Consider the following 25,926-nt stretch of genomic DNA (forward strand, 5'->3'; position numbering starts at 1 on the left):
AGCTGAGTAATGAAAGGTGATGCTCCGTTATAGCTGTGTATCTTATAGTGATTGTGGCTCAGGATTTATGATAGCTGAGTAATGACAGGTGATGCTCCTTTACAGCTGTTTATCCTATGGTGGTTGTGGCTCAGGTTTTATGATGATTGAGTAATGACAGGTGGTGCTCCCTTACAGCTGTGTATCCTATGGTGGTTGTGTCTTAGGATTTATGATAGCTGAGTAATGACAGGTGGTGCTCCCTTACAACTGTGTATCCTGTGGTGGTTTTGGCTCAGGATTTATGATAGCAGAGTAATGAACAGTGGTGCTCTCTTTCTACTGTGTACCTATGGTTGTTGTGGCTCAGGATTTATGATAGCTGAGTAATGACAGGTGATGCTCCCTTACAGCTTTATATGCTATGGTGGTTGTGGCTCAGGTTTTATGATAATTGAGTAATGACAGGTGGTGCTCCCTTACAGCTGTGTATCCTATGGTGGTTGTGGCTCAGGAGTTATGATAGCTGAGTAATGACAGGTGGTGCTCTCTTACAGCTGTGTATCCTATGGTGGTTGTGGCTCAGGATTTATGATAGCTGAGTAATGACAGGTGGTGCTCTCTTACAGCTGTGTATCCTATGGTGGTTGTGGCTCAGGATTTATGATAGCTGAGTAATGACAGGTGATGTTCTTCATTCCACATTGCTGCAGTCCTAACCATTGGGTAGTCCGCTGTCCCAGTCGGCCCGAATACCAAAGTATATGGCTGACGTCGGTCAAGGCGCATTAGACTGACGTCAGGACGTCAGGGTACTAATGCGCATGACCGACGTCATATCCTCAGTCTTTTTTGCCGCATGGTCCGATGCAGAAGCAGTTTTGCGAGTGCAGGTTGGCGTTCTGAAATTTTCTGAAGTTGGAGTTTCAGACCGAATCAAAGTTGGCTAAGTACCCCGTTGGGGAATAATTTGGTTTTTTCTTGCCTCAGTATTTAACCGGATGTCAGAAAAAGTGAATAACTGTATTTCTTGTGAGAAACAGATACCTCATAGGGATTACCATACCTTGTGTATACCTTGTTTAGGGCCTGAGCACGACGTTGTTGGATGCCGCTCTTGTGCTAGATTTAACAAACTCAATAATAAGAGAAGGTAAGTCAGTGCCAGCTTAGTTTTGGGAAGCGTTGTAATTATAAAATGCCGTGGATGCTCCGGCGCCGCTTCGTCCAAAAAGCGCAAGGACAAATCAGCAAAGCCTAGAGTGGAAGAACCGGCAGTCCCGGACGTCGGTTCTTTAGAAGGCTCAGTGGAGCCGGAGGTTTTGCCAGGAGTTTCTTTGGAGTCTCAGGGAGAGACTTTACTGTTACAGGATGTGTCCTCTCAGGAGGTAGGCCAGGCTGAAGGGGCTTCTCAGGTGGCTGTTCTTCCCTCTCTTCCTAAGGTGGTTAGAGCCTCCCCTTCTGTTTCCAAGGCTTCTTTGAGAGGCAGGCCAGGTTTAACTTCAGTGGGGATTTCTCCTAGCTCTTCAGGATCTTTGCCTAAGAAACATATGCTTAAAATGGCAGAGGATTTGATTACTATGATTAGAGGTTCTATGCCCCCTCCTGATAAGAGGCCTAGGGTGGAGCCTGAGTTTGACAGTTTTGAGCAGTGTTCGGAGGCTTCTGAGTCTTCGGCTGAAGACTTGCAGGAGTATCCTCCTTATTCTGATTCTGATGTGGATGATTCTACTCCTTCAGCTTCTCCTCCTGAGGATTTTTCTTTTTCAGAGACTCTGCATTCCATGAGGGAGCATTTTAAATGGGAAGGTCAAGATTTCTCTGATTCCAGGAAGAGCATAGGCCTTTAGCTATACCTCCTGTTCTGAATGTGGTGGAAGATGTTTTTGCAGAGGCTTCACTGAACCCTGATTCTTTGCCTCCTGCCCCACTTAAACCGGATAGGTACTATAGGGTGCCTGAAGCTCATAAGTATCTTTTTAAGAGTCCTAGGGCAGACCCGGAAACTGTCTCTCAGGGGCCTAAAGGTGTTAAGGCTTCTGTTGTTAAAAATCCTGTTCCTCCTGATAAAGAGGCAAGGGCTTTGGATAGATGGGGAAAGAAAGTGTATACTTCTTCCACTTTAGCCATGAGGGCGTTGAATTGCCAGTTTCACATGTTAAAATATCAAAATTATCTCCTTTCACAATTGAAGTCTAAGGTGGATGCTCTGGCGGAAGGTATTGAGTGTAAAGAGTTGCAGGATTTAGTTCATGTGTCTGAACAGGTGGGTAAGCATTCATTGCAATGTGGTTTTGATGCTGTGCAGGCCTCCTCGAGGGTGGCTGCCACTGGTTCTGTTCTTCGTAGGCACGCCTGGTTGAGGGATCAGAATTTAGCTGAGCATGTTAAGACAAGGATTTTGGATGCTCCTTTACAGTCTGACGTGTTGTTTGGTTCGCCTGTGGAAGCAGTTTTAAAGAAAATGGAGGACAAGGCTAAGTCTATGCAAACTGTTAAAGATTTTTTGCAGGTGCAGCCTCCGAAGTTTAGTAGAAATTGGCCTACTAAGGGATGGACATATCCTGCTTATGATTCCCAGTCTAGGGGTAGGTCTAGACGTGGTAGGGGCAGAGCTCAAGGTTCTTTTAGGCCTAGAACAGGGAGTTCACCTGCTCAGACTTCTGGTGAGGGCAGGGGTCAGTCCTTTCGTAAACAGACCCAATGACCTACCTTTTCAGCTGCCAGTACATTCTCGTCTGGCAGCACCTTTGGGAGGAAGGCTGGCTCTTTTCAAAGAAAATTGGGATTTAATTACCCAAGACAGATGGGTTTTGGATATCATTCACCACGGTTACAGGTTTTATTTCCATACCTTGCCTCCTTTCAAAGGCATGCCAGACATTCCTCCTCTACAAAGAAAAGAGGCTCACAAGCAAATTTCTCTGTTACTCCAAATAGGGGCCATTCAGCCAGTCCCTGTGCCAGAAAGGGGCCTAGGATTTTATTCTCGCCTGTTCCTAGTACCAAAGAAGGGGGACACATGGAGACCAATTTTGGATTTATCTATCCTCAACACTTATCTGGACATTCCCAAGTTCAAAATGTTGACGTTACAACAGCTTTTACCTCTGCTGGGCAAAGATCACTGGATGGTAACTTTAGATCTCAAGGAGGCTTACCTTCATGTGCCTATCAGACTGAGTTGCAGGAAGTATCTGCGTTTTCGAGCTGGAAATTCCCATTATCAGTTCTCTGCATTGCCCTTTGGCTTATCTACTGCGCCCAGAGTATTCACAAAGGTTGTGGCTCCAGTGATAGCTTACTTCAGGCTAAAAGGAATTCAAATCTATCCTTACTTGGACGACTGCCTGATTCTGGCTCAAGAAAAGGAAGACCTTTTACAGCATTTGGAATATGTGATAGCAGTGCTAAGATGCTTAGGGTATTCTGTGAACGAAATAAAGTCCAGTCTAGTACCCTCTCAAGACATGTGCTTTCTGGGTGTGAGACTGAATACAGCAGCCCAGATGGCCTTTTTAACCCCGGACAAACAAAAGAATCTTTCAATTTACTTCCATCAACTATCTCTTCAGTCCGGGCTGACTGCAAGGACAGTCCTTCAAGCCTTAGGGTTCATGGCATCTTGTATTCTGGTGCTTCCCAATGCCAAACTGCATATGAGGAAGCTGCAATGGTATCTCAAAAATGTATGGACACAGCACTGCCAGGATTTGGACACTGTCATTCAAATAATACCTTGCATTCAACAGGAATTTTGTGGTGGGCTCAGGAATGTCACCTAAACAAGGGACTCTCTGTGACCCGGCCAGAGGCGAGTCAGATTCTAACGACAGATGCCTCAGACATTGCTTGGGAGCTCATCTAAATGGAAAGTGGATACAAGACAAGTGGCCTGCCAGACTACAGCATCTACATATCAACATGAAGGAGATGTTAGCAGTCCAGTTTGCATTAATGGCTTTCAAGGAGTTACTTCTTCCAGGGCAGGTGTTGATTCTAACAGACAACACAACTGTCATGTGGTACATCAACAAACAAGGGGGAACACATTCTTACCCATTGTGCAGGCAAGCAATGATTTTATGGTAGACTGCGCTCAGCTTGCAACTAACTCTTCAGGCAAGGTTTCTGCCGGGAGCACAGAACTCCTTAGCAGATGTGTTAAGCAGACAAATCATGGATCCCCACGAGTGGAAACTGGATCTTCATGTATTTCAGAAATTGACAGTGTCATGGGGAACTCCAGACATAGATCTGTTCGCTTCTCCACTAAACCACCAGCTGCCAAAGTTTTGCACAAAGAGGTTTCATCACACAGCTTGGAAAGTGGATGCTCTGTCTTTCAGTTGGAAAAATCTTCATGTGTATGCCTTTCCACCTCTGCCTCTTCTCCCACAGGTGCTCCTAAAGGTCAGACAAGACAGGCCAAGGATGATTTTAATAGCTCCAGATTGGCCTCGACAACACTGGTACCCATTACTGAGGAGTCTGGTAAGGAAGCCTCCATGGCCTTTACCTTTGATTCCACACCTGTTGTCTCAGAGGGACGGTCACCTGCTCAATGTCAAGCTTCACTCTCTTCATCTAACAGCCTGGCATATTCTGTTTTGAAACACAGCAGGTCTCAACTTCCTCAACAAGTTTTAAATGTGATTATGGAAGCCAGAAGACCTAGTACAAGGAAAGTGTACGCAGAAAAATGGAAGAGATTTTTATTTTGGAGTGCAGCAAAGAATTTGGAGATTTCTGAGCCTAATTTGAGTGTGGCTCTTCAATATCTTACTGAGTTATTGGACAAAGGTTTGTCTTTCTCTTCCATTAAGATTCATGCTGCAGCAATTTCAGCTCACTATGATTGTGACCCACCATTGTTTTCGCATCCTTTGTTCAAGCAATTTCTTAGAGGGGCAAAGAATATAAGACCCCCAGGTAGAGCTCCTACTCCTGCTTGGGATCTCAATTTTTGTTGGAGAAACTTACTCTACAACCTTTTGAGCCTCGGCTACTGCTGAATTGAAATACTTGTCATGGAAGACTGCTTTTTGTTGGCCCTTTCTTCTGCAAAAAGGGTTTCTGAATTGCAGGCCCTTATGGCGGTAGAGCCTTTTGATTTTCCATAAGGATAGGGTATCATTACGTACTAATCCTTCTTTTATGCCTAAGGTGGTTTCTAGTGTGGCTTTAAACCAAACTATTCATTTGCCTACTTTCTATGCAGATCCCCAAAATAAGGGGGAAAAGATTTTGCACACTTTAGATGTACACAGGCAGTTGCGTTACTATTTAAGCAGGACTAAGGATTTTAGGCAGTCTCAGCAGTTGTTTGTTTCTTTTGCTTTGAGTTCTCAGGGCAAGCCTGTGTCAAAACAAACTATTTCTAAGTGGATTGGGTTTTGCATTGCATTTGGTATTCCCATCATGGCAAGGAGATTCCAGCTGGGATTAGGCCTCATTCCACTAGGGCTACTGCCACTTCAACAGCATTTCTAAGGGGGGTGGCAACTAAGGATATTTTGGAGGCAGCTACTTGGAGTTCAGTGCATACTTTCTCTAAGCATTACCACCTTCCTCTCTACTCTAAATCTAGGGCTGGTTTTGCCACAGCTATTTTGCAAGGCATGTTGACAGCTCCTGCTTTCTTATGATTTGCCAGCCTCCCTTACCTCTGCTTTGGGATTCTACTCAATGGTTAGGACTGCAGCAATGTGGAATGAAGAACATAGTACAGTTTTGTACCTACCATAAATGTAGATGTTCGAGGATCCACATTGCTGCAGTCAATCCTCCCTCCATCCCTCTGTGTTTAGGGGTGGTTGTGTGGGTGAGGTTATACTCTTGTAATTTTGTATATATTGTACATATTTTTGGTGCAGGAGTGTTTGGTGTTTTTGGTTTTGGCCTTGTCTTTTTAGGGTCTTCTGACATCTGGGGCAAGAAAAGACTGAGGATATGACGTCGGTCATGCGCATTAGTACCCTGGCGTCCTGTCGTCAGTCTAATGCTTGACCGACGCGTCATATACTTTGGTATTCGGGCCGACTGGGACAGCGGACTACCCAATGGTTAGGACTGCAGCAATGTGGATCCTCGAACATCTACATATATGGTAGGTACAAAACTGTACTTTTCTCCTTTACAGCTCTGTATCCTATGGTGGTTGTGGCTCAGGGTTTATGAAATTTGAGTAATGACAGTTGGTGCTCCCTTACAGCTGTGTATCTTATAGTGGTTGTAGCTCAGTATTTATGATAGCTGAGTAATGACAGGTGGTGCTGTCTTACAGCTCTGTATCCTGTGGTGATTGTGGCTCAGGATATATGATACCTGAGGAATAACAGGGGATGCTCTCATACAGCTTTGTATCCTATGGTGATTGTGGCTCAAGATGTATGATAGCTGAGTAATAACAGGTGTGCTGTCTTACAGCAGTATATCGTATGGTGGTTGTGGCTCAGGATTTATGATCGATGCGTAATGACAGGTGATGCTCCGTTCCAGCTATGTATCCTATGGTGGTTGTGGCTCAGGACTTCTTATAGCCGAGTAATGACAGGTGATGCTTCCTTACAGCTGTGTATCCTATTGTGGTTGTGGCTCAGGTTTTATGAAAGCTGAGTAATGACAGGTGATGCTCCCTTATAGCTGTGTATCTTATAGTGGTTTTGGCTCAGGATTTATGATAGATGAGTAATGACAGGTGATGCTCCTTTACAGCTGTGTATCCTATGGTGGTTGTGGCTCAGGTTTTATGATGATTGAGTAATGACAGGTGGTGCTCCCTTACAGCTTTGTATCTTTTGCTGGTTGTGGCTCATGATTTACTGTAGCTGAGTAATGACAGGTGATTCTCACTTACACCTGTGTATCTTATAGTGGTTGTGGCTCAGGATTTATGATAGCTGAGTAATGACAGGTGGTGCTATCTTACAGCTCTGTATCCTATGGTGGTTGTGGCTCAGGATTTATGATAGCTGAGTAATGACAGTTGATGCTCCCTTACAGCTGTGTATCCTATGGTGGTTGTGGCTCAGGTTTTATGATAATTGAATAATGACAGGTGGTGCTCCCTTACAGCTGTGTATCCTATGGTGGTAGTGGCTCAGGATTTATGATAGCTGAGTAATGACAGGTGATGCTCCCTTACAGCTGTGTATCCTATGCTAGTTGTGACTCGGGATTTATGATAGCTGAGTAATGACAGGTGATGCTCCCTTATAACTGTGTATCCTATGGTGGTTGTGGATCAGGATTTATTATAGCTGATTAATGACAGGTGATGCTGTCTTACAGCAGTTTCTCCTATGGTGGTTGTTGCTCAGGATTTATGATAACTGAGTAATGATTGTTAAGGCTCCCTTACAGCTGTGTATCCTACGGTGGTTGTGGCTCAGGATTTTTGATAGCTGAGTAATGACAGATGGTGCTCCCTTACAGCTGTGTAACCTATGATGGTTGTCGCTCAGGATTTATGATAGATGGGTAATGACAGGCGATGCTCCCTTACAGCTGTGTATCCTATGGTGGTTGTGGCTCAGGATTTATGATTGTTAGGTAATGACAGGTGTTGCTCCCTTACAGCTGTGTATCCTATGGTGATTGTGGCTCAGGAGTTATGATAGCTGAGTAATGACAGATGGTGCTCCCTTACAGCTGTTTAGCCTATGGTGGTTGTCGCTCAGGATTTATGATAGATGGGTAATGACAGGTGATGCTCCCTTACAGCTGTGTATCCTATGGTGATTGTGGCTCAGGATTTATGATAGCTGAGTAATGACAGGTGTTGCTGTCTTACAGCAGTGTATCTTATGTTGGTTGTGGCTCAGAATTTATGATAGCTGAGTAATAACAGCTGGTGCTGTCTTACAGGTGTGTATCGTATGGTGGTTGTGGCTCAGGAGTTATGATAGCTGAGTATTGACAGGTGATGCTCCCTTACAGCTTGTGTATCTTATAGTGGTTGTGGCTCAGTATTTATGATAACTGAGTAAGGACAGGTGATGCTCCTTTACAGCTGTGTATGCTATGGTGGTTGTGGCTCAGGATTGATGATAGCTGAGTAAGGACAGGTGATGCTCCTTTACAGCTGTTTATCCTATGGTGGTTGTGGCTCAGGGTTTATGAAATTTGAGTAATGACAGGTGGTGCTCCCTTACAGCTGTGTATCCTATTGTGGTTGTGGCTCAGGTTTTATGAAAGCTGAGTAATGACAGGTGATGCTCCCTTACAGCTGTGTATCCTTTGGTGGTTGTGGCTCAGGATTTATGATAGCTGAGTAATGACAGGTAATGCTCCCTTATAGCTGTGTATCTTATAGTGGTTTTGGCTCAGGATTTTTGATAGATGTGTAATGACAGGTGATGCTGCTTTACAGCTGTGTATCCTATGGTGGTTGTGGCTCAGGTTTTATGATGATTGAGTAATGACAGGTGGTGCTCCCTTACAGCTTTGTATCTTTTTCTGGTTGTGGCTCATGATTTACTGTAGCTGAGTAATGACAGGTGATTCTCACTTACACCTGTGTATCTTATAGTGGTTGTGGCACAGGATTTATGATAGCTGAGTAATGACAGGTTGTGCTATCTTAAAGCTCTGTATCCTATGGTGGTTGTGGCTCAGGATTTATGATAGCTGAGTAATGACAGTTGATGCTCCCTTACAGCTGTGTATCCTATGGTGGTTGTGGCTCAGGTTTTATGATGATTGAGTAATGACAGGTGGTGCTCCCTTACAGCTGTGTATCCTATGGTGGTTGTGGCTCAGGATTTATGATAGCTGAGTAATGACAGGTGATGCTCCCTTACAGCTGTGTATCCTATGCTAGTTGTGACTCGGGATTCATGATAGCTGAGTAATGACAGGTGATGCTCCCTTATAACTGTGTATCCTATGGTGGTTGTGGGTCAGGATTTATTATAGCTGATTAATGACAGGTGACGCTGTCTTACAGCAGTTTCTCCTATGGTGGTTGTTGCTTAGGATTTATGATAACTGAGTAATGATTGTTAAGGCTCCCTTACAGCTGTGTATCCTACGGTGGTTGTGGCTCAGGATTTTTGATAGCTGAGTAATGACAGATGGTGCTCCCTTACAGCTGTGTAACCTATGATGGTTGTCGCTCAGGATTTATGATAGATGGGTAATGACAGGCGATGCTCCCTTACAGCTGTGTATCCTATGGTGGTTGTGGCACAGCTTTTATGATTGTTAGGTAATGACAGGTGATGCTCCCTTACAGCTGTGTATCCTATGGTGATTGTGGCACAGGATTTATGATAGCTGAGTAATGACTGGTGTTGCTGTCTTACAGCAGTGTATCCTGTGTTGGTTGTGGCTGAGAATTTATGATAGCTGAGTAATGACAGCTGGTGCTGTCTTTCAGGTGTGTATCTTATGGTAGTTGTGGCTCAGGATTTATGATAGCTGAGTAATTAACGGTGGTGCTGTCTTGCAACTCTGTATCCTATGGTGGTTGAGGCTCAGTATTTATGATAGCTGAGTAATGACAGGTGATGCTCCCTTACAGCTGTGTATCCTATGGTGGTTGTGGCTCAGGATTTATGATAGCTGAGTAATGACAGGTGATGCTCCCTTACAGCTTTCTATCGTATAGTTCTTGTGGCTCTGGATTTATGATAGCTGAGTAATGGCAGGTGATGCTCTCTTACAGCTGTTTATCCTGTGGTGGTTGCGGTTCATGATTTTTGATAGCTGAGTAATGACAGGTGGTTCTCCCTTACAGCTGTGTATCCTATGGTTGTGGTGGCTCAGGATTTATGATAACTGAGTAATGACAGGTGGTGCTGCTTTACAGATGTGTATCCAGTGGTGGTTGTGGCTCAGGGTTTATGATAACTGCGTAGTGACAGGTTATGCTCCCTCACAGCTGTGTATCCATTGGTGGTTGTGGCTCAGAATTTATTATAGTTGAGTAATGACTGGTGATTTTCCCTGACAGCTGTTTGTCCTATGGTGGTTGTAGCTCAGGATTTATGATAGCCTAATAATGACAGGTGGTGCTCCCATACAGCTGTGTAGCCTATGGTGGTTGTGGCTCTGGATTTATGACAGCTGCATAATGACCGGTGATGCTCTCTTACAGCTGTGTATCTTATGGTGGTTGTGGCTCAGGATTTATGATAGCTGAGTAATGACAGGTGATGCTCCCTTACTGCTGTGTATCCAATGGTGGTTGTGGCTCAAGGTTTATGATAACTGAGTAATGACCGGTGATGCTCCCTTACAGCTGTGTATCCTATGGTTGTTCTGGCTCAGGATTTATGATAGTTGAGTAATGACAGGTGATGCTGTCTTGCAGCTGTGTATCCTATGGTGGTTGTAGCTCAGGATTTATGATAGCTGAGTAATGACAGGTGATGCTCCCTTATAGCTGTGTATCCTATGGTGGTTGTGGCTCAGTATTTATGATAGCTGAATAATGACAGGTGGTGCTCTCTTACAGCTGTGTATCCTATGGTGGTTGTGGCTTGGGATTTATGATAGCTGAGCAGTGACTGGTGATGCTCTCTTACAGCTGGGTATCCTGTGGTGGTTGTCGCTCAGGATTTATGATAGCTGAGTAATTACATTTGATGCCTTCTTGCAGCTGTGTATCCCATGATGGTTGTGGCTCAGGATTTATGATAGCTTAGTAATGACAGGTGATACTCCCTTACAGCTGTGAATCTTATGGTCGTTGTGGATCAGGATTTATGATAGCTGAGTAATTACAGGTGATGCTTTTTTACAGCTGTGTATCCCATCGTGGTTGTTGCTCAGGATTTATGATAGCTGAGCAGTGACTGGTGATGCTCTCTTACAGCAGGGTATCCTATTGTGGTTGTGGCTCAGGATTTATGATAGCTGAGTAATTACAGGTGATGCTTTTTTACAGCTGTGTATCCCATGGTGGTTGTTGCTCAGGATTTATGATAGCTTAGTAATGACAGATGATGATCCCTTACAGCTGTATACCCTGTGGTGGTTGAGGCTCATGATTTATGATAGCTGAGTAATAACAAGTGATTCTCTCTTACATCTGTGTATCCTGTGGTGGTCGTGGCTCCGGATTTATGATAGCTGAGTAACGACCAGTGGTACTTTCTTACACCTGTGTATCCTGTGGTGGGTTTGGCTCAGGATTTATGATAGATGAGTAATGACATGTGATGCTCCCTTACAGCTGTGTATCCTATGGTGGTTGTGGGTCAGGATTTATGATAGCTGAGTAATGACTGTGATGTTCCCTTATGGCTGTGTACCCAGTGGTCTTTGCATTTCAGGATTTATTATAGCTGAGTAATGACAGGTGATGCTCTCTTACAGCTGTGTATCCTATGGTGGTTGTGGCTCAGGATTTATGATAGCTGAGTAATGACAGGTGATGCTGTCTTACAGCTATGTGTCCTATGGTGGTTGTGGCTCTGGATTTATGATAGCTGAGTAATGACAGGTGGTGCTGTCTGACTGCTGTCTATCCTGTGGTGGTTGTAGCTCAGGATTTATGATAGTTGAGTAATGACTGGTGATTCTCCCTTACAGCTGTGTATCCTATGGTGGTTCTTGCTCTGAATTTATGATAGCTGAGTAATGACAGGTGATGCTCCCTTACAGCTGTGTATCCTATGGTGGTTGTGGCTCAGGATTTATGATAGCTGAGTAATGACAGGTGATTCTCCCTTACAGCTGTGTATCCTGTCGTGGTTGTGGCTCAGTATTTATTATAGCTGAGTAATGACAGGTAAAGCTCCCTTACAGCTGTTTAACATATGATGGTTGTGGCTCCGTATTTATGATAGCTGAGTAATGACAGGTGATGCTCCCTTACAGCTGTGTATCCTGTGGTGGTTTTGGCTCAGGATTTATGATAGCTGAGTAATGACAGGTGATGCTCCCTTACAGCTGTATATCCTGTGTTGGTTGTGGCTCAAGATTTATGCTAGCTGAGTAATGACAGGTGGTGCTTTCTTACAGCTGTATATCCTATGGTGATTGTGGCTATGGATTTATGTGTAAGTTCCTGCAGCAGTTTTCTGTTACATGAACTCATGCTATTACTGTGACTATGCTCAGATAAGTGTATTTTTGCTGTGCTTCCATTCTTGAATTCACTCCTGCGTGTTTATTTCAATGATCTGTGTAATTGAATGGCTTTACACTTTCTCTTCAGTAGATACTGAAACAGTGTAGATGGGCTGCCACAGGTCTTTAAACACAGCCTTTTCTATAATACTTTGTCTATGGTTTCTTTTAAGGTAACCCTGAGTATTTTGCAGTTGAACTGTCTGTGCCTGATGGGTAATTGGAAATGTGAGTTATTGAACACGTTTATAGATCAGGCATTATGGTTTGTATTTATCTGCATTTTTTAACTTTATTTAATGCCCAGTGCCCTGTTTGCAAGATGCCGTTTTCGGTCATCACTGAAGTCGGATGCTTTAGCTTTTTTGTTTTATAATGCTGCTTGCATAATTGTGCTGTTTGTAGGCTTTTTCTAAAGATTGTTTCATTTTCCTTTATTGAAAAATAAAAATATGAGAAGGTATCCTGGAGGCAGAGGAATAATTTATATCACCAGGAATCAATGTTAATTTCACAGCCTTGTCTTCTGTCATAAGACTTGCATTTTTTGCCCAGAAAGGTAGGACATACCTTTTGTCCTTTACCATAGCAACTATGTCGTTTTGAAAATCACTGTGTTATCACAGCTTTGTTCTGTGCTCTTATCAAAAGTTCATGATGATGTCAGATGTTTTCCTGTGTTGTAAAAACTCCTGTCACACTGATGCTGTGGTTAGTGCCAGTACAGTAGGATTTTGTCACTGAAAGCCATCATCATACTGTGCAGTAGAAACTTTTAATACACATACCTCTCAACCTATCAACACAGGAAATTTGGACAAAGCCAGAAATAGTGGGGGGACAAAGGCCCAAAAATAGGGATATATTTTGAAAAAATGTTCTTATAAGCTTAGAAAGTTGCTGCAAAAATAGGTTTTGTTTTTACTATGTATTTTTTGAGGGATATGAAGTCTGAAACTCTGTCTGTCATTATTTAGTGACTTCATATCTCAATAATGTGCTAGAAAACCACAAATTTTATGAAGAAAACAAAAATATGAGGCAAGAATATGGAAATTCTGCAAAAATCTGGACAGTGGAGAGGTGTGCCAGAATGACATGATGATGTCACTCATTTTTTTTCTTTACCTTAGGAACTGTCATAGTACTAGAATGTCATAGTTATGTATCATTGTTATCCAGTGTTGCAGGAATTATTGTGTCATCTGAATGTCATGATGATGTCCCAATTAGTCATGTACTATATGAATGCTCATGTTACAGTGTCAATTGTGCAATATTTGAGCACTCGGCATTGGTGCAAAAGGCTGTGGGATCTATTCCCACACCAGATAGATTAATCAGTGACTCTGCAATGCAGCATGGGGGGTGCTGCATTCTTAGGATGAAATGTTAAATCAAGGCCCCAAATACCTGAGTTGGTGACAGTTCAGTAGGATTTAATAAATCCCACATCACCTATCAAAAATAGTAGGGGAGCTTTATTGATGTACAGAAATAACTCTTTATTTACAAAATATTTAATGTTTACAATTATGTACATATGTACAAATATAGAAATATAACAGAATAAAACTACTTCACAATACCTCCAAAAAATGCCTTTGGAAAACACCAATAAGTGCCGACAACTGCCAAAGATAATCCACAGTTTATTGTCACAGAACACGAACACGAACTGAAACGACAAGCAAAACAGCAAACATACGAAAAATGTAGCATACAGAGTTAAGCGCTTTCAACCATAATAACTGGTCTTCATCAGAACTACTACTTTCAAGTTTAACTGCTACTTATATAAACTTTTTGGCGCCAAAACTGCTCATTCCATTTTAAAGTCATACTGACACATTTGAATAAATAAATAAATACATAACTAACTAACTAAATGACTACAAAAGAGTCTCCTAACCTTAAAATTCAAGCGAAACAACAACTCTTTTACCACCAAATGTTGCTCTTCACTATAGTACAATACCATAGTTGAATAAGATCATACATAAAAGTACGCGTAATATGTGAACTATATAATGTTCAAAACATCAACAAACCTATTAATATTTATAAATATATATACTTAAGGAATTTTTTGTATATGTGTGATAGTAAATGAATTATTATTTATATGTTATATATAAAAAAATTTTTAGATGAATTAACTTGCTAGATGCTTAATAATAATTAAATAAATAGATAAATAAATAAATAATTGAATAACGATGATAGTAATACTAAAGACAACAAAGATGAGGCTGGACTATTGCATTTACATTAAAATTGATTCATTTTAACAACCAACTGATCCTATATTAAATATTTTACATTTTTCCATAAAATAATAACTACTAAAATTTGATAATAATTTAATAAAAATTGATAAAAATTCATTTATAAAATTAAATAAATAAATTGCATAATATTGACTATTACTATCATCGTTATTCAATTATTTATTTATCTATGTATTTAATTATTATTAAGCATCTAGCAAGTTAATTCATCTAAAAATTTTTTATATGTATCACACATATACAAAAAATTCCTTAAGTATATATATTTATAAATATTAATAGGTTTGTTGATGTTTTGAACATTTTATAGTTCACATATTACGCGTACTTTTATGTATGATCTTATTCAACTATGGTATTGTACTATAGTGAAGAGCAACATTTGGTGGTAAAAGTGTTGTTGTTTCGCTTGAATTTTAAGGTTAGGAGACTCTTTTGTAGTCATTTAGTTAGTTAGTTATGTATTTATTTATTTATTCAAATGTGTCAGTATGACTTTAAAATGGAATGAGCAGTTTTGGCGCCAAAAAGTTTATATAAGTAGCAGTTAAACTTGAAAGTAGTAGTTCTGATGAAGACCAGTTATTATGGTTGAAAGCGCTTAACTCTGTATGCTACATTTTTCGTATGTTTGCTGTTTTGCTTGTCGTTTCAGTTCGTGTTCGTGTTCTGTGACAATAAACTGTGGATTATCTTTGGCAGTTGTCGGCACTTATTGGTGTTTTCCAAAGGCATTTTTTACAAATATAGAAATATACAAATCTGTTTATATATATTCATAATTTCCTTTGCAGTCATACTAAATGTTCATCCCTTTTAGATCCCCACTCCTTTTCCATAACCACCATCTGATTTTACTTAATATTGTTGCTAAAATTGATCTACCAGTAAAAATAATTTAATTTATTCTTTCATTCCATACAACATAAAATAACTTTTTATCTATTATTTTAACATATTCTTTACCTTTATTCTTGTATCTGTATTTAATCATGTCCATGTTTATTGAATTTACTTCTTTCATATCTTTAAAAAAATCTTCTTTACATACTTTTCCCCATAACTTTTTTACAGTTTTACATTTCAAAAACACATGCTCCATTCTTCTTAACAACGTAAACATGTTGTTTCACTTTTCTTTTTATATGGCATATTTCCTTTTACTGGCAGTTTATCTATTACCAGTCTTCACAAAAAAATCTTGACATTCTACTTTGCGGTTACACCATTTGCTAGTTAAATTTATAGATTTAATTTTATCATCTTAGATTTTCCCATGGTTTTACATGTAATGTTTTATCATTATAGTCTTATACTAGACTTTTCTATCTTTTTCTGTATCATCAGTTTTTATTTTCCACAAAAAAATATTTTTCTTGGTAAGACTTTATTTCTTCATTTATACACTCTGTTTTCCTTTTATAGTTTTTTACAATACCCCAAACTTTATCATACCTATGTTTATACAGTTTTACTGCTAATATCTGATTTTTTTCATGTATTCACTTTAACAGTTTGTACAAATTTAATGGAGCAGTATATACCACTGTGTTAATTAACCCTAAACCACCTCCTCCTTTATTTACATACAAAACTCCTCCTTCTACTGTGTTTAATCTCGAACCCCATACAAATGAAAAATATCTGCAGTATTTCCTTTTCATGTACTGTTGGTAGCATAAATCCACCTGCTAAGTATATTATTTTTCATATCAGTACTGAATTTATCAAATAAGTAATTTATATGTTCACCAGAAAAGATAAGCTTGTTTTTCCATTGAATTCTACTTGCATCTTTTTTCCCAAATTTTATACCAAACCGAAATTTCATTCATTGTAAAATATATACCCACAATCTTACTTCATTACCTAAACCTTTACTTTTCTCCTCATTTAAAGCCATCCATATCACATTTAGACACTAATATTACATTTTTTATCCACATTTTGTTTTTGTAGTTATTATAGTCTCATCAGCATATCTTAACAGAACTGGAATTCTTAACCCTTCCGGTGTTATATACCCTGCCTCCTTCATTTTGTAATTTATTTCACATACTGTCTCATTCATAACTAATGCAAAGAGTATACAGCTCATTGGACATTCCTGTCTTACACCACTCTTTATATGCTCCTCTTGGCTTAACCAGCCATTGACAAATATTTTTACTTTATTATTACTATATGCTGAAATACATAATTTCTTAACGTTCTCTTTCATTATTGTTCTTAAGATTTCATGTCCATTTGCGTCAAATGCCTTATTAAGTCTCCTAGCATGATTTTTACTTATTTTCTGTTCATAATATCCACAATTTTCTAACTATCTTTAATAATTCTTGACAACCCTTTTTTTATACTATGTATGCTGTCTTCCATAATTCCCAGTTTAGTTTCAAATCTCTTTTGTATTGTTTTCATAAAGATATTATTATTCAATTCTATCGGTCTCAAGTTTAATTGTCTTCTGTCTTCCTTCTTCTATATGAATTTAAGTATTCCACTGCATAATTCTTTGTATATAAATAAGTCATTTAACCATTCATTCAGAATCTTTCAAAAAAATTTTTTGCCAGTCCCTTAAATTGTTATATGTTTGTACCCTATTCCGTGTGGGCCTGCAGCCAAATTTATATTTATTTGCCCAAATACTTTATCTAGCTCATTTAAAGAAATCTCCTTTTCCAGTTCTTCATTCTCTTTTTCTGTTAACATTTTTACTTTCCATGTTGTTTTCACTACCTTCTTTTTTTTTTTTTAAAACATTTTTTGTACATATTGTACTACAATATTCAGAATGTTTTTCAGAGTTTTCTATTTCTTCTTTTACATGTTTTATTTGGTTTACCTTCATATGCTTGAAAGCACATCCTTTGAATGTGCAGATACGCAAATCATTTACGCAAATTCCATCGACTTCCCTAAATGTCTAAAAAAATCGAAATTCGACATTTCCGATCGCTCCACAGCCGAAACATGTGCTACCATGGATCAAAAAGGGGGTGAGATTTTGTAATTTGGTGCTTCAGTTTTTGCGTTTTTGGAAATTCGCAGTTTGCAGTTCGTGGCAGCAATTTCGAGGATGTGGCTAGCGGACATATGAAGGTAAACCGTTTTATTTTTCTCATTACACTATTTTCCTTTATTAATCTGTTTAAGTAACTCATTACTTCTCTTTTTCCTTGTAAAAATATCTTTGCTTATATAACATTTCTTATATTGTTTTCTTAATTTCTTTCATGTAATTATTTTTCCTTTGTCAAAGTACTTTCTATCATGTTCTAAGTCTTCCAATGCATCTTTATATTTTCTGTCATATTTTTCTTTCTGTACACTTCTGACATCATATTGCCACTAAAAACATTGTTTATATTTTTCTTTAAATAACATCTTTCATTCAGACCAATTTTTATAAAATGTTCTCATAGTAATATATTTCCATAACTGTATTACTAATCTTTTTCCTTCTTCATTCCATGCTTTCTCATTTATCCTTTTTATTCCTTTTCCTATTTTTATATATTCCTTGTTTTCCTTTTGTCTCTAGCCATATTGCAAGATGATCAGAAAATCCTGTTTCAACTACCTTCCCATCTCCTATAACTAAAACTTCTAATACTATAAAATAATCCATTTCAGTTCTATACATACCCCTTTTGTCCCAAAGTTTTAACTTACCACATTTTATAAAGTCTGACATTTTTCTTATGTAATTCTCTTTGCGTTTACACTTGCCTCTTAAATCACAGTAAGAATCTCCTGTTGTTATAATATTCATATTTATCACTACATAGTCTAAAATCTGTTGAAATAAGCTTTCCCTTTCTTTACAGTTAGTGTAAGCATATAATGTTATAATTATATATACTTTGTTCTTTCCATTTTAAATCTGCAATGGTTAATCTTCCCATTTTTGCTAAAGTTACATTTAACATTGTCACTGTATTTCTACAGAATATGGATAGTTTAGGAAATCTCTCATTCCCCAAATTCCAGATTAAGTGTATGCCTCTCTATTTCTTATCAACCTTATTTTTTTCTTTTTTATGTGAAATAATACTACTGTAGGTAGAGATTATAGAGACAGCACACTGTATAGATCTTTATACTGATTGTTTAGATTATGCTACTGTACATTGTATTTAGTCTATATTTTGTACATACTTTTCTTTGTAATTCAGTTTTGTAATTAGTACTGTTAATTTCTTGTACTGTGGAGTTTCTCTCCATGGGCCTCCACTGAAAATGTGTTCTTTATGGCCCAGTGGACTTTCCCAATAAACAAAATGCAAATAAGTAAATAAAATAAATCTTTCCACCCCATAGTTTCTCAGTTTGTCATCTTTCTTCATTTGTTAAAAATCTTGTCTTCTAATATAATTACATCTATATCATCTGTATTACACCAATCCAAAAGTCATGTTCTTCTTACTGTATTCTTAGTACTATTCATGCTCTAAAATTTTCATTTTTCCCTTAGATTCATGGTTTCAGGAGTTTATATCTAATTATTGGCTAACTTTCTTAATAGACAGTTCTAAGCCTAACCAATTTCCTTCACTAAGGTGAGAATGAAACATTGTACCTTATGTCTGAGTCATTCACCTTAACCATTATGCCAAGCCCCGGTCTTTACCTGTATACATTCTTTTTCATCCATTTCCTTTCTTTTTTCTTTTATACTTATCCATTTAAATTTTATTTTTCTGTCTTTTATCCTGTTAACAATACTATTCATTTATTTTCCTTTTACTACCTTCCAGTTTGTCTTCATCACTTATTTCAGAAGCTTCTTCTATATCCTGTTTATTTTTTTCATTTCATTTTTCTTCTATTTATACTACTACTAAAATTTCTTGTTTTTTTTTAATTTCTATTTTTTTCCTTACTGTTATTTTTGTTTTTGTAATCCATCCATGAATGTCCAATTTTTATTACATTTATAACATGTCAATTCACATTTTTCTGCATTATGTCCCATTTCCCTACAATGTAACATTTTATCACACAAACATACTTCTTTTCCACAAAAAAAAAAAATTCAGGATTGTCTCTGCATCCTTCTTTTGTATTTTCTCCATAATGTCTGCCCAGGAAACATCTCCTTAATTTTCTGGTTAACTCTGCACCACTATTTCTTTATGGAAATCATCCTCTAACCCTCCCAAATGGAGGGTTCTAATCATATATTCATCTTTTGCTAACTCATCTCCATCAGATTTCTTTGAAATATTTCCTCAGAATCCTGCATACATTCTCCAGTTTTGATATTTTCTTTCACCACTCCAACATCATCATGTCTCTCCATCTGCCTCCCTATTTCTCCAGGCCACCTCTGTACCTGGAGCGGAAACATGAAATGCTCCTCCAAAATGGGTCCTACTCACAACAATGATGAGTAGGGGAAGTTCCTTATGGTGGCAAGTAACTCTGGAAGCTGGAAGCCCCCCTGGTTTGAATGACTATATTTCCATCCTTCCACTATTAAAACTAAGATCTGCGAAGCTTTAGCAGACCTAACTTTGAATTAATAAAAATTGCCACTAGATGGCATTGTTTTCCTAAAAGTATGAAGTATTTTGCATCTGTTTTATTCTCAACATTTTTTTAAAGTATTTTATACTTGGTTTTATTAACATTTCAATGTGAATTAAATATTGTGATTTTATAAAACATTTTAAATAGACAACATATGTATTAATAACAATGGTTTATTTACTACATTTCTTAAAATCTGTAATATTGAAGGTAATTGAAACTATTATTTAATGGTTTTTAGCAGCAAAGCTATTGGTGGTTTTAAATGAAACGTTAATACTTAATAGGCTTTCTAATTAACTAATTAAGAGATTTTATATAAATAATAGGTGGTATTGTATACATTGGTCATCTGATGAAGTCTATGATATGAGAGACGAAAATGCTTGGTTTATGTGAAGGCGTTCATGTGTGTTTCCTTATGTGTATTGCGAGTTATTTGGTCCGTTTTTGTATTCACCTGGATCCAAAATAAAACTGTTTTTTGTGGTTTACTCGAAGCTCCGTTTTCTTGCACTTTGGTCAAGTTTATTGGAAGTTTCCTGAAGCCCTGACCAAGTTTCCCACAGTAGTAAAAATACCACCTCAGGTCTCTCCTGATGAAAAGAGGCTACTAGCTTAGTGGAATTAACTCAGTTAATACAGGATAAATAAAACCAGAATATTTTTATGTCACAACTTTGTACTCTAGCAGAGAACCTCATTGCAAACTTGTGAGGTATGAATTCATAGGAATTGTAGGGCTAACAGTAAAAGTATTTTGCAGGAAATCTTATAAAATGTCTTCTGAATCACAATGGAAATGCTTTACAGTATGCATGTGGTGATAGTAGTGTTATTTATTGACAGGTAAGATATTTTGGGACTTTTGACATTTCTGTAGGAAGTTTTTTGCAGGTGAAGGAATGGGTCTGTTTCTTAATTTTACTTTCCTTAATGATATTGATGATGCTCTAGAACTCATCATACAGGTTCAGCGTAGATGGATCAGTAATATACTTCACGTGTGCAATAATGGACTTGATTTTGAAGTTAAAGCCTTCTGGAGACTTGATTATATCACTGCCTGTCATTGTTTCTTCAGAGAGGAGTCAAGACAGTGCTGCAGTTGTGCACTCTGATTCCAGCTCGACCCAGGACACCTTTACTGATGTCACTAGCTCACAGGACAGCGGGAAGAAACTGCCCACAGTTGTGTCTGTACCTCATTCTGCGGAATCACTGTCAGAAAATCAGGGCCCTGCCCAGGAAGCAGGTAAATTTGTTGATAATTTCACAAAAGAGTTATATTTACATGGAAAATTATTTACCCTAGGCAGATGAATAATTGTGGCTGGCAGTAATGACTGTGAATTTCTGTTCATTAAAGTGTTTTATCCTAAGTTTACCCTTAGCAGGAGCAGAGAAATATGTTTTATTTAGAAAAACTGTTTTTCTTTGAGTTCAGAAGTCTGGAATGCCACTGTAATGTAGCTGATTACATTTTCAAGATGTTAGTGTAATGCACCTAGAAGAACATTGTGCTCCAGTGGCAAGTTCCAGAATGTTATTCACTGGGGCACATCCATTTTGTATGTAATTTCAAGATGTTTTTCAAATTTATAAGTCACCTGTTCCCATCAATTGCCATTTTTAGAAAAAAATTCCTTGTTCTGTGTGTTAAAAGCATGACCTAAATTAATTGTGTGCTTACTTCTTGAGGTGGATAATTGTGAAGCCTGCCTCACTTTAACCTTGACCACTCTGTCGGTGGAGAAAACCCTTTGATATTCTCTCTGAGACATCAAGAAGCTATTTACAAGTACCTCTTAAAGGAAGAACAGGAAGCACCATTTAGTTTTCCTGAATTATTTATTCCTGTAGATGAATGATTGTGCTGCAGTGTGCAACAAATGAATGTTTGTCACCAAAAACAATAGCTGAACTACTTACGTTTCTCAACATCCTTTCCACAGCTAGCAGTTTTGGAGACTGAAAGTGTAACTTTATAGATTTGTACTGTCTTCTTTCAGATGGTTATTAATTCAGTTATGTGAGCATGGTTAACTACATGGGCCATCCTGGTTTACTGTCATTCATATGCTGCCCTGTCATTCACAGAGAGTGATCTCAGTATGTATGTTATTCTTGTAAAATGCTACTGTGAAAACAAATATCAAGTCTTACATAAACTCCACTCAACATCATCTTCCCAGTTATATTTCTCCCACCAGGAGACACAATTTTTAGAGGTGTCTAAGCTTTTCAATGTAGGAGTCATAGTGCTGTGTCTACATCATAGCAGCTGAGAGGTATAGTCTTAAGTTTGCATATTATCAACATACATTTGATAGTATAATCCTGCCATTGAATGGGTTTTAAATAACTGCTAAGCTAACATCAAGCCCTTTAGCAACCTGCTCTGCAGGTGGTGGTTACTAGAGTAATTTAACATTAACACCACTTTCTTTGAGTGGCCTGAGAGATAAATGTCTTGACAGTCTAGTAGCAGATCCACAATAATCTCTAAGACAGTCAGTCCAGATACTGTGAGAAGTGAATAGTTACCTCCATTGCAGCCTTAATACTTTAATGTATTAAATATGACTGCACAGTTTAGTTTATTTATTTAAGGATAGCCATTGACATTTTTCTATAAGACTAAAAGTTGATGTGTGCTAAAAATGTGCATTTTTTCACATTTGGGAAGAGAGTAGAAATAATAGAAAGCAGTCAGTGTATGTAGAACACAGACTCTAATATATACTTTAGCATGGTTAGCTTTAACTTTAGAATAAGTAATTCCTGTGGGTGCAGCAGTCAATTTGAAGGTAGCTCCTATGGGGGGGGGGTAAAATTCCATTTTCAAAAGTTTATATTGTGTGCTTGCTGTGAGTTAAAAGGGGCACATGATTTTGAAAATGTATGTAGTTTTTCCTTGAATGCTTTTATTGAAGAATAAAGTCCAGGCAAATGTTCCAAGGGTTCAAACAGAGAAGAGAGGAAGTAACTATATGCAGGATCAACCTGACAGACATTAGGTGTGCATGTAAGCCACAAGTTGGAAAAACAGTCAGAAGAACTGTCATGTATAATATGCAGAAGTAATAGTTTTTTTTATCTGAATGGCTGCTTTGTCAATATTAACATAGAATGTAAATGGGCTTACAGGTATCGACAAAAAGTACTGAATTATAATAAGAAGTACAAGATGCAAATAGCAAGGTTACAGGTGACATGTTTGGGTAGAAATGAGCCTGTGAATTTCAGTAGAAAATGACTTCAGGATGGACATTCATCAAGATAGCAGCAACAAATTAAAAAGACAGACTGATATTACTGATTATGGAAGCAGCTCCAGTAGTGATAGTAGAGGAAAAAAGTAACCATTCATCATCATCAGCCCCCTTTTTCCGATTTTTTCTACATGGATTTGAGGTATTGTGTTAACTGGCGCCAACTCTTTCGATTCAGTGCCACACTGCCTTCTTCAACACTCATGCCTGACTGTTGCAGATCTTTTTTCACACAATCCATCCACCTCTTTGCTGGACATCCTTGCTTCCTCTTACCTTCTTCCTGTCTGTGCCATATCTTTCTCACCAGATTGTCTTCTGCTTTAATGCACGTGTCCAAACCATTGTAATATGTTCTCTTTGATCTTTTCTGCAAATGGAGCTACTTTGGCTTCTGCTCTTATGTCCTCATTTCTTCATTTGTCCCACAATGTGCATCCTATCACCCTTCTCAGCCACTTCATTTCCATCACCTCTAGCTTTTTCAATTGTTCTGCCTTTACTGACCAGGTTTCTGTACCATGCAGTAGTACTGGTTGCACCACTGTCTTGTGCACCCTACTTTTCAGCTTCTTTGGCATTCTTCTGTCATAGACTACACACGCGACTCTATGCCAGTTGGCTACAACCCCTCTGATTCTAGCTTTGACCTCTTCATGCAGACTTCCCTTCTCCTCAACCACCCCTCCCAGATACTTTAGCTGTTTTGCTATTCCACTACCTTCCCTTCTATCTCTATTCTCAGCTTCTACTGATTTTCCCAATTTGCACTTAGTTTCATCCCATGTGCCTACAGTTTTGCATTCCATTCTATAGTTTGCTGAACTTCTAGCTCAGAGTCTGCCTGTAATGCCACATCATCTGCATACAGCAGCTTTGTTGATCTGCCCCCTCCGACCTGTTTGCTAATGTAGTCCATCACCAATATCAGCAGCAGTGGGCTCAGAGCTGAACCCTAGTGTACACTCACTCCCACTGGGAACCTCTCTGTGAGTCCAAACACTGTTTGTACTTTAGTAATTGGGTCCTTGTAAATAGCCTGCACTAATTCTACCAATGATCTGAAGTTGTTTTCAGTTTATCTTCAACCTGTGGGAATATTGATCTGATACGAATCCGACCTTGCCGTATTTTCCAGCATCGGATCTGAGCTCCAAGCTCCTCCCGTACCCATAATCCCTCCTCCCCTCAGATCTTGTTTGCCATGCGTCTAGTCAGCATCATGGCCTGTTGCTCTAAGTTCCTGGTAAGTGAATTTAATATTTTTTCTGATCTTCTTCATCTCTTTTCTAACTCGTTTAGTACTGTACCTCTAATTCTATACCCTACCCTTCTTGGACTCAGGTGTCGGCCCTGTAATCCAAAAAAAAGCCCCTTTCCTTACTTTCTTTCCCCTTTTCCTATTGCATAAGGGTTTGTGTGTGTGTGCATGTATGGTCCATTACCATGGCAATGACCGTCAAGCCAGGGTTTCAGAAATGCACAGTGTGGCCATAACCTCCCCCTTCAGATGGTCACACTCTGTGTGTTGTCTAGGACTCCAACACCTGGACACCTCCTGTTTGATCTGTGTGGGCTTCAAACCCTGCACATTGATTGATAGGAGGAACAAGTTGATTTTGAAGGGCCTCCTTCCTCCATCTTCTTCGGAGGCCTCTGCACCTACTTCTGCTTCTTCCTCCTCCCTGGCCTCTAGGACTCGACCGCTTGCCAAGAGGGCCAGGGACGGGGAGAAGCACTGACAAAAAGAGCGGGTTAGACGCAGGAAGTGGTCCTCCTACCTCACTTGCTCGGCTGAGCCCCCGGCTAAGTCTCGCCCGGCTCCCAGCCCAGGCCCCCCTCAGCTACGGTTGCCTCACATTTCTCCGGAGCCAGAGGTCTCTTGGGGCTGATCCCCTTAATTGGCCTCTCCCTGGCACCTCTCCAGACCCATATCTGTGGTGTCCTCTGTCCGGTCAACCTGCAGTCTTCCTGAAGCCAAGGTGGACAGGATGATGTGGAAATTCATCAGACCCCAGTTCCAGATGAGATTCTTTCCTGCTCCCTCCCCCTCCGGGGCTGGGAGCATGCAGTCTGCCTTTCTTCCCATTGCTCCTTCTCCGAACTGGCCTCTGGCTTTGGAGTACTTTGCTCCAAGGACTCTCATCATAGAGGGGTCAGCGACAATGGTACCAGATACCTCGACTCCGACCATTGCCAAATCTGAAAGATTGTAGTCGGCTGTGAGGTTTTTGGAGTTGGCCCTTCCACTTGGAGTCTCGGTGTCAACTCCCCCATTGACTCAGAGTGTTACAGATCTGGCTTTGGTCCCAGCTTCTGGAATTCATTCTCCTCCTACTTTTGACGTGGTGGAGAGGGTTCTCTCAGATCCCTCAAGACCCTTGATGCTATTGTCCTCATAGTTCTTCTTGGCTCCCTCTCTTTCTGGGCCGGATTCTACCATCCTGCCCCCTCAGGGACAGCCTGTTGCCTCTCTGCTCCAGGGAGTTCCTCCACGAGAATGGCCAGAAGTTTCTGAGTCCTCCCCAGAGACCCCCCCTCTGAGGGGCTCCCCCAGAAACATATGTGTAAATGTAGGCACTTGGACTCCCCACCGGAATCCCTCACAGAAGACACTGACTTAGAGGAAGGGGGGTTTCCCCCAGTCACCCCCAGATGAGGTCTCCTTTGGAGACATCATGGAAATCCTACACCAGTGTGGGGGGTGGTCTGTTCAAAAACCCAACCCAGATGAGTCTGTGTTCCTGGAGGTGTTTGGCACA

General features: G+C 39.4%; 1 protein-coding gene across 4 annotated transcripts in view; it reads left to right on the forward strand.

Moving 5' to 3' along the window:
• Positions 1-25,926, forward strand: part of CABIN1 (calcineurin binding protein 1) — a 4,301,447-nt gene that overhangs the window by 2,632,715 nt on the left and 1,642,806 nt on the right. For all 4 annotated transcript variants that reach the window (XM_044068841.1, XM_044068840.1, XM_044068839.1 and 1 more), the window contains one exon: positions 20,974-21,144. In XM_044068841.1, coding sequence (XP_043924776.1) covers positions 20,974-21,144 — 171 coding nt within the window. The remainder of the gene's footprint in view (positions 1-20,973; positions 21,145-25,926) is intronic.

The sequence above is a fragment of the Protopterus annectens genome, chromosome 4.part0 (assembly GCF_019279795.1).
Source record: "Protopterus annectens isolate FY-2018-M chromosome 4.part0, PAN1.0, whole genome shotgun sequence".
NCBI lineage: Eukaryota > Metazoa > Chordata > Ceratodontiformes > Protopteridae > Protopterus > Protopterus annectens.